Source organism: Mobula hypostoma, chromosome 7 (assembly GCF_963921235.1).
Source record: "Mobula hypostoma chromosome 7, sMobHyp1.1, whole genome shotgun sequence".
In the NCBI taxonomy this organism is placed as follows: domain Eukaryota; kingdom Metazoa; phylum Chordata; class Chondrichthyes; order Myliobatiformes; family Myliobatidae; genus Mobula; species Mobula hypostoma.
Genome location: NC_086103.1, coordinates 65,916,276 through 65,933,768, shown reverse-complemented (window position 1 = coordinate 65,933,768; position 17,493 = coordinate 65,916,276). Strand labels below are relative to the sequence as shown.

The 17,493-nt window shown below is 41.5% G+C and overlaps 1 protein-coding gene and 1 long non-coding RNA gene across 4 annotated transcripts in view; one reads left to right on the top strand and one right to left on the bottom strand.

Annotated features, from left to right (window-relative positions):
- The window catches only part of LOC134349358 (uncharacterized), a 195,740-nt gene that overhangs the window by 76,788 nt on the left and 101,459 nt on the right, over positions 1-17,493 (bottom strand). The window lies entirely within an intron of this gene.
- nsg2 (neuronal vesicle trafficking associated 2) overlaps positions 1-17,493 on the top strand; it is a 102,071-nt gene that overhangs the window by 78,911 nt on the left and 5,667 nt on the right. For all 3 annotated transcript variants that reach the window (XM_063053548.1, XM_063053547.1, XM_063053549.1), the window contains exon 4: positions 12,074-12,184. In XM_063053548.1, the coding sequence (XP_062909618.1) occupies positions 12,074-12,184 (111 nt within the window). The remainder of the gene's footprint in view (positions 1-12,073; positions 12,185-17,493) is intronic.

Genomic DNA, 17,493 nt, shown 5'->3' with positions numbered 1-17,493 from the left:
TCCGTGTAAGCGGAACAAGTGCTACACATGCCCTTACACTTCTTCCCTTACCACCATTCAGGGCCCCAAACAGTCCTTCCAGGTGAGGCAACACTTCACCTGTGAGTCGGCTGGGGTGATACACTGCGTCCGGTGCTCCCGATGTGGCCTTTTATATATTGGCGAGACCCGACGCAGACTGGGAGACCGCTTTGCTGAACATCTACGCTCTGTCCGCCAGAGAAAGCAGGATCTCCCAGTGGCCACACATTTTAATTCCACATCCCATTCCCATTCTGACATGTCTATCCACGGCCTCCTCTACTGTAAAGATGAAGCCACACTCAGGTTGGAGGAACAACACCTTATATTCCGTCTGGGTAGCCTCCAACCTGATGGCATGAACATCGACTTCTCTAACTTCCGCTAAGGCCCCACCTCCCCCTTGTACCCCATCTGTTACTTATTTTTATGCACACATTCTTTCTCTCACTCTCCTTTTTCTCCCTCTGTCCCTCTGAATATACCTCTTGTCCATCCTCTGGGTCGCCTCCCGCCTTGTCTTTCTTCCCAGACCTCCTGTCCCATGATCCTCTCGTATCCCTTTTGCCTATCACCTGTCCAGCTCTTGGCTCTATCCCTCCCCCTCCTGTCTTCTCCTATCATTTTGGATCTCCCCCTCCCCCTCCAACTTTCAAATCCCTTACTCACTCTTCCTTCAGTTAGTCCTGACGAAGGGTCTCGGCCCGAAATGTCGACTGCACCTCTTCCTACAGATGCTGCCTGGCCTGCTGCGTTCACCAGCAACTTTGATGTGTGTTGCAGAGGTTATTGATCTACTTTTAGAACTGGTTTGATGGTGATCGTAAAATCACCACAGATCCATTCTTCTTGGTTACTGGGGCTACTGGCATTGCCCATGGGCTCCACTCAACATTGGAAAGAATTTCTCCAGCTTCCATGCAGTCTCGCTCACTGGCTGCTTTATGATGGATGGTAAAAGGAACTGGATAGACTTGATAAAACATAAATGTGGCATTTTTATTTAATACTATTTTATCCTTGATTTGTTTGAGTTTTCCAATGCTGTCCTTGATCACTGCTGTGGTATCATCCAATATCTTCCTTAATTTGCTTTCGGTTGACTTTATTGCAGGGGATATGGCATGCAAATGGTGGATGGATCTCCTAGTTGTCTCAGCCATTTGCATCCCCACTATGCTGACCCTCCTATTTTTACCACATACAAGCCCAATGTGGCTTGTTGGTTGTTGTATTTCATTTTTACAAATGTCATTTCCACAGGAGGTACCTTTTCTCCAGTAAAGGTTTTTAGTTGGATATCTGCAGGTTTCAGTTTTGTATCTTTGAAGTGCTGTTCAAACTCGTTTTGTGGAATGATGTCCGATTCCATTTGAATTAATTTGCCGTTCACTTCTGATGTAAGCTATATTGCTTGACAATTGTTAGTTTTCACATTATAAATCTCAAGCCTCAGTCCTGTTTCACTCTTATCACCACATATTTCATCAACATCAGTGCTCTTTTCGAAACTGCAAATCGACTTTTTATCTTTTTCTCTTCACTGTGGTTGCTTGCTTACTTTACTACCTGTTACGCACTGGTGCTTAGGGCAGCAGTGAAGGCCTCCAAGTTCATTGCTGTTTCTGTAACAATTCTTTTGACCAGTCATGGTTGTTAGTCCTGAGCTGAACCCCTGTACCTGGAGGACCTGTGGACCACTCTTCATCTGGCCTCTACCCTTTCATCTGTTTGGTATGGGTGATCCGGGTCATTGAGGCACACGAGCCTCCCTACCCTACGACAAGGTTGTGGTCCTCTCAGTAGTCTTCCTTTTGTAGTCCATTTATTTTTGTCTGCCTGGCATGCTCTCTGTATATGTCCTACTTTGTTGCATTCTCTGCAAGTTTCGCCTTTAAACCTGGATTGGTTTGGTTTACCCAGCACACCATGCCATAGTGTAAAGTGATTCCATTAAGGTTTAATGTGTGTTTCAGTTTGTATATAGAGAAGCTTCATAATTTAAGGTTTAAATGTTAATCTATGTTAAGCGCTATTTAAAATCATGAGGTGAAAATCTTTCTTAACTTGGTTTTTATGCTTGCCATTTCTGTAATGTAAATGAAAGAGTGTTGGTTCTATTTAATGAGTGAAGAACCACTTTAAACTGTTGGAATGAGTTTCCACTTTGCAATTCAGATCTAAATTGTCCCCAGAACTTTGGATGCATTGAGTAGAATTATGCACTCTCTAATTACTCTTCAAACACATGCACATTGTTGAATCCAAAATATGACATAAACATCTGCTTCAGACAGTTTTGGAAAGTAATTTTTGGAAATAAGTGCATTTAGATTTAGAAAACATGTTCCTTGTTATGGTTGAGTGGCAACCTTGCATGGTTCCCATAATATAGCTTAAAATGTATTTGTCACTAAAAAAAGTGACCGAGTGTGAGCCACCAGATTTTTGTAAAACTGGAAGAGGTGTGTTTAAAAATAAATTGGCATAAACAGTCCTTCCAGGTAAGGCAACACATCTGATGGGGTCATCTATGTGTCCAGTGCTCTCAATATGGCCTCCTCTACATCGGCGAGACCCATTGTAAATTGGGGGACTGCTTTTTTTGCCAAAAGCAGAACTTCCTGGTGGTCAAGTTTGCTTAATGAATGAAACTCCTACAGTCTATAACATTCTGAGGTAATGGTATTCTTCTAAGTCTCGTTTCCTGCTTATTCTTAGTGGTAGTTTGAAACAGAACTGAAAAGGCTGGAAATCCTTAGCAGTTTGGTTAATGTCCATCAAGAGAGAAACAGAGGAAATATTTTGGTTTTATAAAATCAGAAAATGGACAGTCAGATGGCCAGGCAGCATCTTTAGAAAGAAAAAGTTAATATTTCAATTGGTAATCAAATGGCCAACTAATCTTTACTGCCTACACAATGTCTATATCCTTTAATTTTCCTCACATTCACATGCCTATCTAAATGTCTTTTAAAAGTCTCTAATACATCTGCCTCTACCACCACCCAGGCAGTGCATTCCAGGTACTCGTCACTCTCTGTGTGAGATAAAAAAAAATCTTCAAAATGACCCTTTCTCATCTTAAGTGTATGCCCTTTGGTATTAGATATTTCAAAAACATGAGAAAATCTGCAGAAATCCAAAGTAACACACACAAAATACTGGGGGAGCTCAGCAGGTCAGGCAGCATCTATGGAAATGAATAAACAGTCAATGTTTCGTGCAAGATCTTTCTTCAGGATTGGAAAGGAAGGGGGAAGATGCCAGAATAAAAAGGTTGGGGAGGGGAGGGAGGTTATATAAGTGTTAGGTCGAGCTAGGTGGGCAGGAAAGATAAGACAGGAGAGGAAGGAATCTGATAGAAGAGGAGAGTGGATCATAGGAGAAAGGGAAGGAAGAAGGGACCCAGAGGAAGGTGATAGGTGAGAAGAAATGAGGCCAGAGTGGGGAATAGAAGAAGAGCACATAAGGAGGGAATTTTTTTTTACTGCAAGGAGAAATCGATATTCTTTCCATCAGATTGAAGGCTACCAGATAGAATATAAAGTATTGCTGCTCCACCCTGAGGGTGGGCTCATCTTGTCAGAAGAGGGGAGGCCATGTACTGACATGTCAGAATGGGAATTGGAATTACGATGTTTGCCTGCTGGGATGTCTTGCTTTTGGTGGATGAAGAGATCTCCCGATTTACAATGGGTCTCACTGATGTAGAGGGGGAGGCCATATTGGGAGCACTGGACACAGTAGATGACCCCATCAGGTTTGTTGCCTCACCTGGAAGGACAGTTTGGGGCCCTGAAAGGAGATGAGTGGGCAGTTAGAGCCTTTGGAAGTGCTGGGAGGGACAAATGGACAAGGGAATGACAGAGGGATGATTCCTGTGGGAAGTGGGGTGGTGGTGGGGGGGGGGTGGGGAAGGTAAAGATATGTTTGGTGGTAGGATCCCTTCCCTTTTGGAGATGGCGAAAGGTATGACAAGTGATATGTTGTGTGTAGAGGGTTCTGGGATGGTTTGGGATATTTCAATCCTGGGAAAAAGATATTGTCTGTCTACTCTTATCTGTGCCTCTCATAATTTTATGAACCTCTGTCTGCCCTCAGCCTTCTCTGTTTCAGAGAGAACAACCTGAGTTTGTCCAACCTCTTGTTACAGCGCAAGCTCTCGAATGCTGGTAGCATCCTAGTAACCATTTTCTGTACTCTCTGCAGAGCCTTGGCGATCCTCCTGTAACAGGGCAGTCAAAACTGTATGCAGTACTCCAGATGTGGCCTAACTGGAGTTTATAAAGCTGCAACAAAACTTCCTGACTTCTGAAATCAATGCCTCGACTGATAGTCAGACATGCCATATGCCTTCTTAAGCACCCCATCAACTTTTGTAACCACTTTTAGGAAGCTAGGAACTTGGACCCCAAGATCCCTCTGTTCATCCACACTGTTAAGGATCCTTATCTATAGCTATCTCAAAACCTAGAGTTGTGGTCATTGTTTCCACTGAAAGGTCGATCCCTGGCCAGGCTCATTACCCAGCAGCAGGTCCAGTATTGGTTCTCCTCTTGTTGGACGATCTACGTATTGATTTTTAAAAAAATCCTCCTGGATGCCCCTAACAAATTCTGCCAGATTTAGACCTCTTCCATTAAAAGGTTCCCAGCTTATATTAGGGAAGTTGAAGTCCCCCGTGACAACAACCCTATTGATTTTACACTCTTCCTTTATTTGCCTGAATATCTGTTTCTCAATGTCCTGTTGGCTATTGGGAGTCTATAGTACAATCCCATCAGAATGATTGCACCCTTCCTATTTTTGTTTTCTACCCATATAGACTCATTATGTGCCCTCTGAGTGCAGTTGTGATATTGTCTCTGATTAGTAGTGCAACTTTCCCTTTCCCCTCTTTTACCTTCCTCTTTATGTTTTATAAAACATCAGAATTTTAGGACATTAAGTGCCCATTCCTGTCTCTCTATCAACCAAGTCTCTGTGATGGCCAGAACATCATAGTTCTAGCATTAAACTATACACACTTCAAACTGTATGACCTTTCTTTGCTCCTGTCTGGTTTTACTGGCCCTGACATCTATACCTTCCCTTCTATCCTCCATTTTCTGACCTGGTGCTTTGGTTTCATCCCTCTGCCAAAACTAGTTTATCCCCTCTCAAGCAGCACTAGTGAACCTCCTAGCCAGGATACTGGTTCCCCTCCAGTTGAGGTGCAACCCGCCCGAGAGAGCAAAAGTAGCAAATCGTAAACATGAGATTCTGCAGATGCTGGAATTCCAGAGTAACACATGAAATGCAGGAGGGACTCAGTAGGTCAGGCGCCATCTATGGAAAGGAATAAAGAATCAATGATTCAGGGCCAGACCCTTCATCAAGACTGGAAAGAAAGGGGGAAGAAGCCAGAATAAGTAGGTGGGGAGGGGGTGTGGAGGGGGAGTACGAGCTAGAAGGTGATGGGTAGAGCCATGTGAGGAAAAGGCAGATGGGTGGTGGAGGAGAGGTTGAAGCGAGAAGCTGGCAGGTGATAGGTGGAAAAGGTAAAGGGCTGAAGAAGGAACCTGATAGGAAAGAAGAGCGGACCATGGGAGAAAGGGAAGTGGAGGGACACCACAGAGACAATAGGCAGGTGAAGAGAAGTGGTGAGAGGGGAGCCAGAATGGGGAATGGAAGAAGAGAGAAGGGGTAGGGGGGAGAAATTACTAGAAGTTAGAGAGATTGATGTTCATACCATCAGGTTAGAGGCTACCCAGATGCAATATGAGATGTTGCTCCTGTGGCCTTGTTTTGGCAGTAGAGGAGGCCACAGCATAACATATGGGAACGGTGATTGGACTTAAAATGGTTGGTCACTGGGAAACCCTGCTTGTTGCGGTCTGAACAAAGATGTTTGACAAAGCAGTCTCCCAATCCACATTAGGTCTCACCAATGTAAAGAAGTCCTCCATGGGAGCACCAGGTACAATAGATGACCCTGACAGACTCGCAGATGAAGTGTCACCTCACCTGGAAGGACTGTTTGGAATCCTGAAAGGTGATGAGGGAGGAGGTGAATCGGCAGGTGTAGCACTTCTACCACTGGCAGGGATAAGTGCCAGGAAGGAGATCAGTGAGGAGAGATGAATGGACAAGGGAATCATGGAGGGAACGATCCCTGTAGAAAGCAGAGAGTGAGGGTGTAAGAAGTCCAATCACAAACAAGAGAAAATCTGCAGATGCTGGAAATCCAAGGAACACATAAAATGCTAGAGGAACTTGGCAAGCCAGGCAGCATCTATGGAAAAGAATACTGTCAACGTTATGGGCCGAAACCTTCCATCTTGACTCAAAAAAAAGATGAGGAGTCAGTAAGAAAGTAGTGGGAGGGGAAGAGGAACCACCTGGTGATAGGTGAAATCAGGAGGGGTGAAGTAAAGAGCTGGGAAGTTGATTGGTGAAAGAGGTACAGGGCAGGAAAGTGGGAATCTGATGGGAGAGGATAGAAGGCCATGGAAGAAAGAAAAGGGAGAGGAGCACCAGAGGGAGGTTATAGGCAGGTAAAGAGGTAAGGTGAGTGAGGGAAGTGGGAATGGTGAAGGGGGTCATTTCTGGAAGTTGGAGAAATCGATTTTCATGCCATCAAGTTGGAGGCTACCTAGATGGAATAGAGTGTGTTGCTCCTCCAACCTGAATGTGGTCTTAACACGATGGTAGAGGAGATCATGCACTGATATGTCAGAATGGGAATGGGAAGTGGAATTAAAATGGGTGGCTGCTGGGAGATCGCGCATTTTCTGGCGGATGGAACATAGGTCCTTGGTGAAGAGGTCTCCCAATCTGCTTCAGGTTTCATTGGTATACAGGAGGCCACACCGGGAGCATCAGATGCAGTAGATGACTCCAATAGGGTGAGAACAAGTTCAGCCGGTATGAATGTGGTGGCGGAGGATCTGGTTAAGTCACTGTTCAGGAAGGACTGAGTGCCCCTTTGGCCATCCTGTCATCTTGCTTTGAGAAGGATTACAATGTTAAAGCATTATGTAGAACCTGAGCAGTATCCACTACCAGCAGGAATCATCTACCTCTGACACATACAGTAAAAGGAAACCGTTCATTGATTAATTATTTTGCCTGGTAACATTTTTCACTTCACCAGTCACTTCACCTTTCTTTTGATCTGTTTAAGCTGGCTGCAGAATTGGCAGATAGTTAACAGTGAAATAAAAATTGGATGTTTGTGCATTCATACTTAAATTCTCTCTGGATAGAAGAACTTTGTCAATTCCTCAAGCAATGAGATGAAGAGGGGTCTTACTAATTTCTGTGTCAGGTAGCCATATTTAAATGATTCTACAAGGATTGCTTCAAAGGACATGACTTTATTAATGGATGCAAAGGCACTGGAAGCGAATGGCTTTGGTCTCATTTGATAAATTGTTATGTCCCTGTCAAAAATATAGACCAGCAGCACAGAATTCTCTTCTTAGCACTACTGTGCATGTTGGTTGACAGCTTGGATGAACTGTTCTAAATGTCATCACTGTTAGCTGGTAATTCTTGAAGGTCCGGACCTTGTAGCTCTTTGCTGCTGACCTTTCATTGCTACAGTTAAATAGATGGGAAAACAGTCTGAGGTGCACTGGCTTTATCACACTATAGAAAGTGACATTTGCAGTGTGTAATTGATGTGCTTCTTTCATTCTCTCAGTTACTGTCCAAAGCCTATGTCAGGGAAAATCCATTTATATATTGGAAACTGCATGCCTACAAAATCGCCTTCCAAAAATTACGGTGTCACAGATGTTTCTGTTGTTATTTTGGTAGAAAAGTACTTAACCCTTACTATGCTAATGAGGGTTACTTCAAAAACAATTAAGAGCAATTCAGTTTTGAAGTTCTAATTAACATAAACTACAAATTAAAATCAAATATTGCATAAAGGAATTGTTTGCTGTTGTACGAACATTTATGTTTGCTAATGAGCAAGGAAAAACCCAAGAGAGAGCATTTTGCAGTTCCACGCAGATACTCCATTTGTCCAAGTGTTACATATAAAACATGCAGGTAGGTTGTCAAAGTACTTATAGCTTCAGACAGGCAAATAATTGTTTCATTTTCTATTTGTGAATAACAGTATCTCATATTCATCAAGAGTTATGTGCTGGTCCTCTAAGTGGTATTTTACATTCAGTCTTTTTGTTTTTGGAGGTTAATAGCAGAAAGAAAATAGGCAATGCAAAGAGGAAGCAGAAGCTGAAAAAGTAGGGCATTTTCTGTAACATAGTTTTTCAGGCTGTAGCCTTTTGCAAGTTGCTTAAACTCAAAATACAGATTCAGTTTTGAGCTCTGCAAAGAGATCTAGAATGTATCCGCTGTGTAGATGCAAATTTACATTGAAACCCAGCTTGCTCATGGATTGTTTTTCCCACTCCCATCAGAGAGGAGGCTACGTAGCATCCACAGCAGGACCACCAGACTCAAAAACAGTTACTTTCCCCAAACAGTAAGGCAAATCAACACCTCCACCCACTAAGTCATCCCTCCATGCCCCCAATCACCACTACTTTATTTCTTTTCAGTCACCTTGTGTACTGACACTCCAGTGCCCAGTGTTGCTTTATGGATATGTAATCAATCTATGTATATTAACTATCTTATATATTTATATTTATTGGGGGTTTGATTATTGTGTTCTTTATCTTACTGTGTTTTTTGTGCTGTATTGGATGTGGAGCAACAATTCTTTCATTCTTCTTTATACTTGTGTTCTGGAAATGACATTAAACAATTTGAATCTTGAAAATCTTGTAATTTCTTTAAGTACAGGTAATTTTTTTTTCATTGCTGGCTTTGTAATTACTAGTTTTACATTTTTTCCTGTTTTCTTTAACCTGTTCAGACTGGAATGGTCTGTAAGAAACCAAGGGTTCTCTGTCTTAAGCATCCCTTTGTATTGCTTTCTATTCTGATGACAATGCTTCATTTAAACTCCCTGTTTCCATTTTAATGTGAGACTTAGAAAGTCAAAATGTATGTGCAGGCAGGCACTTGGAGTACTGTGTACAGTTTTGGTCACCCTGTCAATAAGAAAAGCATTGTCAAGCTGGAGAGGGTGCTGAAGAGATTTACGAGGATGCTGTCTGGACTAGAGGACCTGGGTTATAGGGGTATGCTGGATCTTTATTCCTTGGAGCACAGGAGAATGAAGGATGACATCATAAAAAATTATAAAATCATGGCAGATAGGGATCAGGTGGACTGTCCAGGCCATTCACTCAGTACTGGGGAGTCCAGAACTAGAGGGCACAGACACAAGATGAGAAGGGAGAGAATCAAAAGACATAACTTCTTTACTCAGAATAGTGAGTACCCGCAGCAAGTTTCCACAGGAAGTAGTCAAGGTGTGTACAGTTGCAACATATATAAGACTTTTGGATAGGAACACGGGGTAGATGAGTTTTGAGGGTTATGGACTGAACATGGACAACTGTGACAAGTAGAGAGGATGTTGTAGTTGGCGTGGACCAGTTGGGTTGAAGGGCGTGCTTCCGTGCTGTATTACACTACGACTCACTGAAAGGCAAAGGTTGTGTCTGATTGAGGAGATTTTTACATAAGGTTCTGATTAGTGAACATACATCACACAGAAGCAGGCTTATAAGAGGGCAAAAAAAAAGTCAATTACTTTTTTTTGTGACTAATGCGAGTGCTTCTGTGAGTTGAGCTTGTAGCTAACTGTAGATTGTGGATTGTCTGTAAACTTTGGCCTCATTTTCCTTTTATACTGAGCTGCATAATCACCTGGTGAAAGGTACCCAGGCACTAATAAGTCAAGCGATAACCATACATAAAATTGTGAGATAATATTAGATGTGATCCACGTTTTCTAAAAATGTTATTACTAAAAGTGTGCATGCTTTAATGAATAAGCAAGTCCTGCTGGGGTGAAAATATAAAGAGCACGTCTTCAGTTAAGTAATGTAAATTCTTTACATGCTTTGCAGTAAATTTCATTTACAAGATATAATCCTCTTATGAGAAATTCTTGATGACATTGTATGTTGCTTACTAATGTACTCAGGACTCGATAAAATTATTCAATATTGTAGTAAAAGTTGAAGTTCTTAGCAGCCTGCCATTGGGCATGATTGAATGACAGTAAATATTAGCAATGGAATATTTCTTCAGGAAGCCTCAGATTAATGTTAGATTGTTATTTGGCACTCGGGCATCTTTTTATTGAACACACCATAATGAAGGTCCTCAATGAATACTTCTCTTCGGTATTCACCAATGAGAGGGAACTTGATGATGGTGAGGACAATATGAGTGAGGTTGATGTTCTGGAGCATGCTGATATTAAGGGAGAGGAGGTGTTGGAGTTGTTAAAATACATTAGGACAGATAAGTCCCTGGGGCCTGATGGAATATTCCCCAGGCTGCTCCACGAGGCGAGAGAAGAGATTGCTGAGCCTCTGGCTAGGATCTTTATGTCCTCTTTGTCCACGGGAATAGTACCGGAGGATTGGAGGGAGGCGAATGTTGTTCCCTTGTTCAAAAAAGGTAGTAGGGATAGTCCGGGTAATTATAGACCAGTGAGCCTTACGCCTGTGGTGGGAAAGCTGTTGGAAAAGATTCTTAGGGATAGGATCTATAGGCACTTAGAGAATCATGGTCTGATCAGGGACAGTCAGCATGGCTTTGTGAAGGGCAGATCGTGTCTAACAAGCCTGATAGAGTTCTTTGAGGAGGTGACCAGGCATATAGATGAGGGTAGTGCAGTGGATGTGATCTACATGGATTTTAGTAAGGCATTTGACAAGGTTCCACACGGTAGGCTTATTCAGAAAGTTTGAAGGCATGGGATCCAGGGAAGTTTGGCCAGGTGGATTCAGAATTGGCTTGCCTACAGAAGGCAGAGGGTGGTGGTGGAGGGAGTACATTCAGATTGGAAGATTGTGACTAGTGGTGTCCCACAAGGATCTGTTCTGGGACCTCTACTTTTCGTGATTTTTATTAACGACCTGGATGTGAAGGTAGAAGGGTGGGTTGGCAAGTTTGCAGACGACACAAAGGTTGGTGGTGTTGTAGATAGTGTAGAGGATTGTCAAAGATTGCAGAGAGACATTGATAGGATGCAGAAGTGGGCTGAGAAGTGGCTGATGGAATTCAACCTGGAGAAGTGTGAGGTTGTACACTTTGGAAGGACAAACTCCAAGGCAGAGTACAAAGTAAATGGCAGGATACTTGGTAGTGTGGAGAAGCAGAGGGATCTCAGGGTACATGTCCACAGATCCCTGAAAGTTGCCTCACAGGTGGATAGGGTAGTTAAGAAAGCTTATGGGGTGTTAGCTTTCATAAGTCGAGGGACAGAGTTTAAGAGTTGCGATGTAATGATGCAGCTCTATAAAACTCTGGTTAGGCCACACTTGGAGAATTGGGTCCAGTTCTGGTCACCTCACTATAGGAAGGATGTGGAAGCATTGGAAAGGGTACAGAGGAGATTTACCAGGTTGGTTTAGAGAGTATGCATTATGATCAGAGATTACGGGAGCTAGGGCTTTACTCTTTGGAGAGAAGGAGGATGAGAGGAGACATGATAGAGGTGTACAAGATAATAAGAGGAATAGATAGAGTGGATAGCCAGCGCTTCTTCCCCAGGGCACCACTGCTCAATACAAGAGGACATGGCTTTAAGGTAAGGGGTGGGAAGTTCAAGCGGGATATTAGAGGAAGGTTTTTTACTCAGAGAGTGGTTGGTGTGTGGAATGCACTGCCTGAGTCAGTGGTGGAGGCAGATACAGTAGTGAAGTTTAAGAGACTACTAGACAGGTATATGGAGGAATCTAAGCTGGGGGCTTATATGGGAGGCAGGATTTGAGGGTCAGCACAACATTGTGGGCGGAAGGGCCTGTACTGTGTTGTACTATTCTATGTTCTATGTTCTATAAAATATGAATACAAGAGTCATGAAAATTGTTAAAGCAGTAAATTCCATTTTAAGATGCTAATGAACATACTAAGAATTTCGAAGTTAACATTTGGCTGTCACTTTTTCTATGTGTTACAGGTTACCATACTCATTTTTCTTGCTCTTGCATTTCTTGCCTGCATTGTATTTCTCGTGGTATACAAAGCCTTCACCTACGATCACAGTTGCCCAGATGGATTTGTGTATAAGGTATGGCTACAGTTTGTGGAAAATAACTCGTAGATTTTTGGAGTCATCAGCAATGACTGTCATCTGTCATTTTTCATTGAGTTACATCATATATTGTGTGTAATAATACAAAATATTTATTGATTTATTAATGCATCTTGTATTACAAAATTAATTATTATGCATGGGGAAGATTCTGGGTAAGAATATATTACTTTTATTAGAAGTAAGATTATATTTGCATGTTTCTTCTCATAAAGAAGATTCAAATGTAACATAAGAAGTAGAAGCCATTTGACTCCATGACACAGTACTGCTGTTCAATTTATTGATGATCTTCTACCTGGGATCCAATTTCCTCCACTATCCCCATATCCTTTGCTTCAAACAAATTCAATGACTGAGCTTTCCAGGTAGAAAATTTCAAAAATTCACCACCATTTGTGTGAAAGTATTCCTCATAATCTCTGTCCTTAACTGCCTATCCCTTTATTCTGGGAGCATAGCCATTTATTCTAGACTTCTCAGCCTGGGGAGTCACTGTTCCTGCATCCAATCTGTTGAATAGTGAAAGAGAAGGTGGAATTGATGTTTAAAGTTATATTTGAACATAAGTTCAAAGTAACTTTATTATCAAAGTACATGTATGTCACCATATACAAACCATTTTTTCTTTGTAATTACACTTAGGTTTTGTGCCCAAGGTAAATCCTCTGAATGATAACACTGAGGAGTTTAATACTTGCTGACCCTCTCCACTTCTGATCCTCCGATATGGACTTGCTCATGGACCTCTAGTTTCCTCCTCCTGAAGTCAATAATCAACACCTCGCTCTTTCTGACATTGAGTGAGACATTATTGTCGTGACACCACTCAGCCAGATTTTCAATCTCCCTCCTGTATGCTGATTTGTCACCATCTTTAATTTGACCAACGACAATGGTGTGATCAATAAGCGTAACAAGTTACTGAAAGCCAGCCTGCAGATGTATCAAGCAAGGCTTATAAACTCTAGAGAATAAAAGGCTCACCTATTCAATTTCTCCTTGTATGACAAATCTGCCATCCCTGAAACTGAATCGTAGGTTGATTGACTCTTCCCTGAATCTGAATGGTAGGCAGATTGACTCTCTAATTGCTTGTTTTCCTGTTATGCACTAAAGAGATGATTTCACATTCTTCTGTCTTATATTTTTCTGTGTCCTTGCTCATTATTTCAGCTTGTCAACATCCCCTCAATCTCTACATCATCCTCCCTAGTTACATATTAGCTTCAGTATTGGTAATTTAGTATTATCAGCAAATTTGGAACTTGATACCTCAGTCCCATCATTGGTATAGATGGTGACTAGCTGGGGCCCAGATGTTGATCCCTGTGACACCCCACTGATCAAAGCTTGCCAACCAGTGAAAGATCTGTTTATTTCCACTGTTTGCTTTCTGCTCAATAACTAATTCTCGATTCCTACTTACAGTATATATTATCCTCAACACCACATTGTGGAACAATCCCCCTATGTGCAGCCATATGGAAAGCTTACTGAAAATCCAAACACAACAAGCCCATTTGTGGTTCCTGATTTATTCTTTCAGTCATATCCTTGAAGAACACCAGCAGATTAGTCATACGTATTTTCCTTTTTTAAAACCATGGAGACTTCACTCAATCCTATTACTTATTTCAATATGTTCTAATATTGCATCATCCATTATACAGTAAATTGCACATTTTCCCACCCATTGATATTAGGCTTAACATTGTTCGTTCACAGTCTTTTGTTTTCCACCTCTCTTAAATTGTGGGGTTAGATTTGCTACTTTCAAACCAAAAGAATAATTTGAGAATCTGTAGAACTTTGGAAGCTGATAATTAGAGGATTCACTGTCTTATTAATCCCAAGGAGCTTGTGATGTACGTCCTTCCTGTATCTAAACACTGGGATGTAAATCACCAGGTACCTGGGATTTGTAAATCTCTAGCTTGCTAATTTCTCTGGCAGTGGTTTTTGACTGATGCTTACTCTTCAATTCTCTCGTTCTTGCCTGAACTCTGATTCTTCAATATTTCAGGCAGCTATTTGTGTTGCCTTTATTGATAACTGATCCATTGTTTAACTTTGCTGTCATTTCCTTTATGTTCATTATAAATTCTCCCATCCCTGATTAAAAATGCCCACATTTTCTCTTATTTGTCTTTTTCTTTTTATATATCTGTAGAAGCACATACAGCTTTACATGAGCTAAGGCTTGTTTGTCTGAAGTGGGGGTCTCATCAGAAATCAACCAGTTGTCATAGCACTGAGAATGAATCTTATCAGCTGGGGACTTTGTACCTTGAAAAAAGTCAGGAAGAAGTGGACAAAGGCTGTTTAAATAGTATCCTGTATCTGTAGTGACACTACTGAGAGTAACGTAGAACAGTACAGAACAGGTCTTTTGGAATCTATAGCTAACTCCATTCGCATATTCATGCTCAATATCCCTCAATTCTCTGTCTATACATCTGTCAAAGAGAAAATGAAATAGCTAGCTACAGCAATTGATAGGAAAACACATTTATCTTCACTAAAGTTGAATGTACCTCAGTCCAGTTCATAGAAGCGGGTGGGGTTGCTAAAAAGAAAGTCATCCAATGCACAGCATATTTCTTATGAAGGTTGCGGCAATGGCTGAGTAGGAAGCTGAAGAGCAGGATACTCTCCGTATCCTTGCCTTGCTGCATAGCTGGTCAATGAAAGAATTTTTGTTGTTTAAACATTTATTGATGGTGTTGATACTGGGATGCACAATGACACATGGAATCATTTACCCCTGTAATCATAGGAACCTGGCAACTTTGAGAAATGTAATGCTTCTTTCAATCATTTAAGCCAAAGCACCATTGATGAATGTTTATAACTGAAATTATACTCCATCCAAGTCAACAATGTGTTTTCCATAATGTATGCTGCGTTTGGTAATTTTGACTGAGATATTTTTACTTCAGCTATACACCCTATAGGTATTCCTGTGCAATTCTTTCCATGAGCAATGCAGATTGTAGGACGAAGCTTTGAGAATAAAGTTGATGATGGAGCTTGGTGGAGGAACACTTGATCCTAATTTTGCCTTTTGTATGTATCTGGCATCCAGTGAGGTTTATGGGTTCTACTTTAATGAGGCTTGAAACAGCTGTGCTACGGCAGTAGAGGTGGAATGTACTTGGAGGTGTCAAACATTTGTGCCAGCATTTGACAAGTTAGGTCCATTCCAACCCAGGAATTTTCCAGCCCTGCTATTTCTCAGTGCTAAGTTCATAAAATTAGAGTTATGTGCTTTCACAATATATATATTCAACACTTAACTATGTCATTTATCAAAGCTGTGATGTACAATTGAAAACTTTGTCACATTAACATCCAAGAATAGAATCACACCACAATTTATGCATGATTTGTACCTTGGTTGGCTTACAATTTGCTGTGTATATGTGAAGTGATTAACAGCATTATCTTAAAATATACTCATGTAAAGCTAGCCAAGACATGATTCTAGCCACAGTCCTGACATGGGAAAAATATTTTGGATAAATACAAGGAATTAAGACATCTTTGATGTGATTCGGTTGACCAAGAACCTATTTGGGCGATAACAGTAGATTCCTACAGCTCACCTCAAATTTCATAGGTTCTTACAAGAATTGATTTTCCCTTAGGTTTTGGAGGACAAGTCATTTTCAGGGTAAGCTGATTAATACATTTCTGATTGATTAAGCAAAAACATAAATTCCCTGCGATAAAACATTCTGGGTATTTGTTTCTAACCTAACCTCAGGATTTTTCAAGCATATTCCCTTTTCTAGTTGTACCCATTTGTCAATGATGCAAAAATAAAATCTTATCTGTTTTTATTAAACAGAGTATGAGTAAATTACAGAGTATGAGCAATTGGGCCAATGGAGGGTTCTGGGGCTGGATGAATAGTCAATGTTAAAGTGTCACAAGTTAAAATGTGAAATATTCTGAACAGAAACTTAGCATCCCTCTGTATACCCATACCCAAGTTGGGTTTGTAGTGAAAATGTAACGTGTATTTAAAAGCATTGCCAAGTAATTTCCAATTCACACACAAGACAAGTGATACAAAATGTCTGGTTGTGTTTTTACTAATAATCTATATATGTGAGGACTGAACTTCAAAGCGACAGATTTTCCTAGTGGGAGACGGGCATCGGGGTGAGGACTGGGCCTCAAAGCCATGATATCACCTAGCGGGCATTGGGGGCCAGTCGACATATGATATCGGTGGGCTGGTGGGGGGGTTGGACTCGTATATTCTACATTGTTGTATTTTTACTGATACCTGTATGGGTTTGTTGACTTGTATGCTTCAAGCCACGACATCGTCTGGGGTGGGTGGGGGTAAGGGGGCTTGGGGGGGGGGTGGGCGGTTATTACATGATTGTGATCTTGTGTGTTCTTACTGTGTTTGACTGTTGGTAATGTGTCTTTGCACCTTGTCTCATTTGGCTGCATTCATAAGTATTCATGTATGAAATGAGAATTAAACTTGAATTGAATTGACAAATAATGCTTATTTAAATATTATAATAAAACTGCTTTGCTTTCTTTTACCAAGTCAGACAATTTTTTTTAAAAACCATGGACAGTTGGGTTTCACAGACCTTGGAAAAATTTGCAGTTGAAAACAAGTTCAACTTTAATTGTCATTCAACCATACACAGCTAAACAAAGCATTGTTCCTCTGGGGCAAAGGTGCAAAACATAATGCATGTGGTCGAAAAAATAATATTAGCCCAAGTCCCTGAGTGGCATGACCTGAATATTGATGGTGCATGGGATGTTGTCATGGAAGCCACGTTTCTGCAAGAACAAGCATATAGCAGTTCCTTATCATACAGCTGCAGAAAAATGCAATTCAGCTTGTCTTCCACCAAGCGAACACTGGAGAGCAGCACTGACAGGAAGGCCAGCCCCTAAACCAGCATGGGCTCCAGTGTGTCCACTGTACCTCTGCTCTCTGTCATACTGCCTCTGACACCTTGTTCTCTGGGTGGCTGGAAAAGGTGACACCATGGCTTGAGGGCATGCAGCTCCCCCCTTCCCACTCACTGATCTCACCAGTAAACTAGGCTTATAGTATTCTACATTTCCAATGTTCAACAGGGTCTTGCAATCACAAGAAAAATGACCCAGACAATCACTTGCACCATTTGTTGTGCCGCACATCTCCTCTGATGTCACCTTCCCTGGGTGGCTGTAGCAGGTGATGACACACTATGGCCCAAAGCCTCAGTATTCAGTTCATCATGTTCGTGGGGCAATTCACC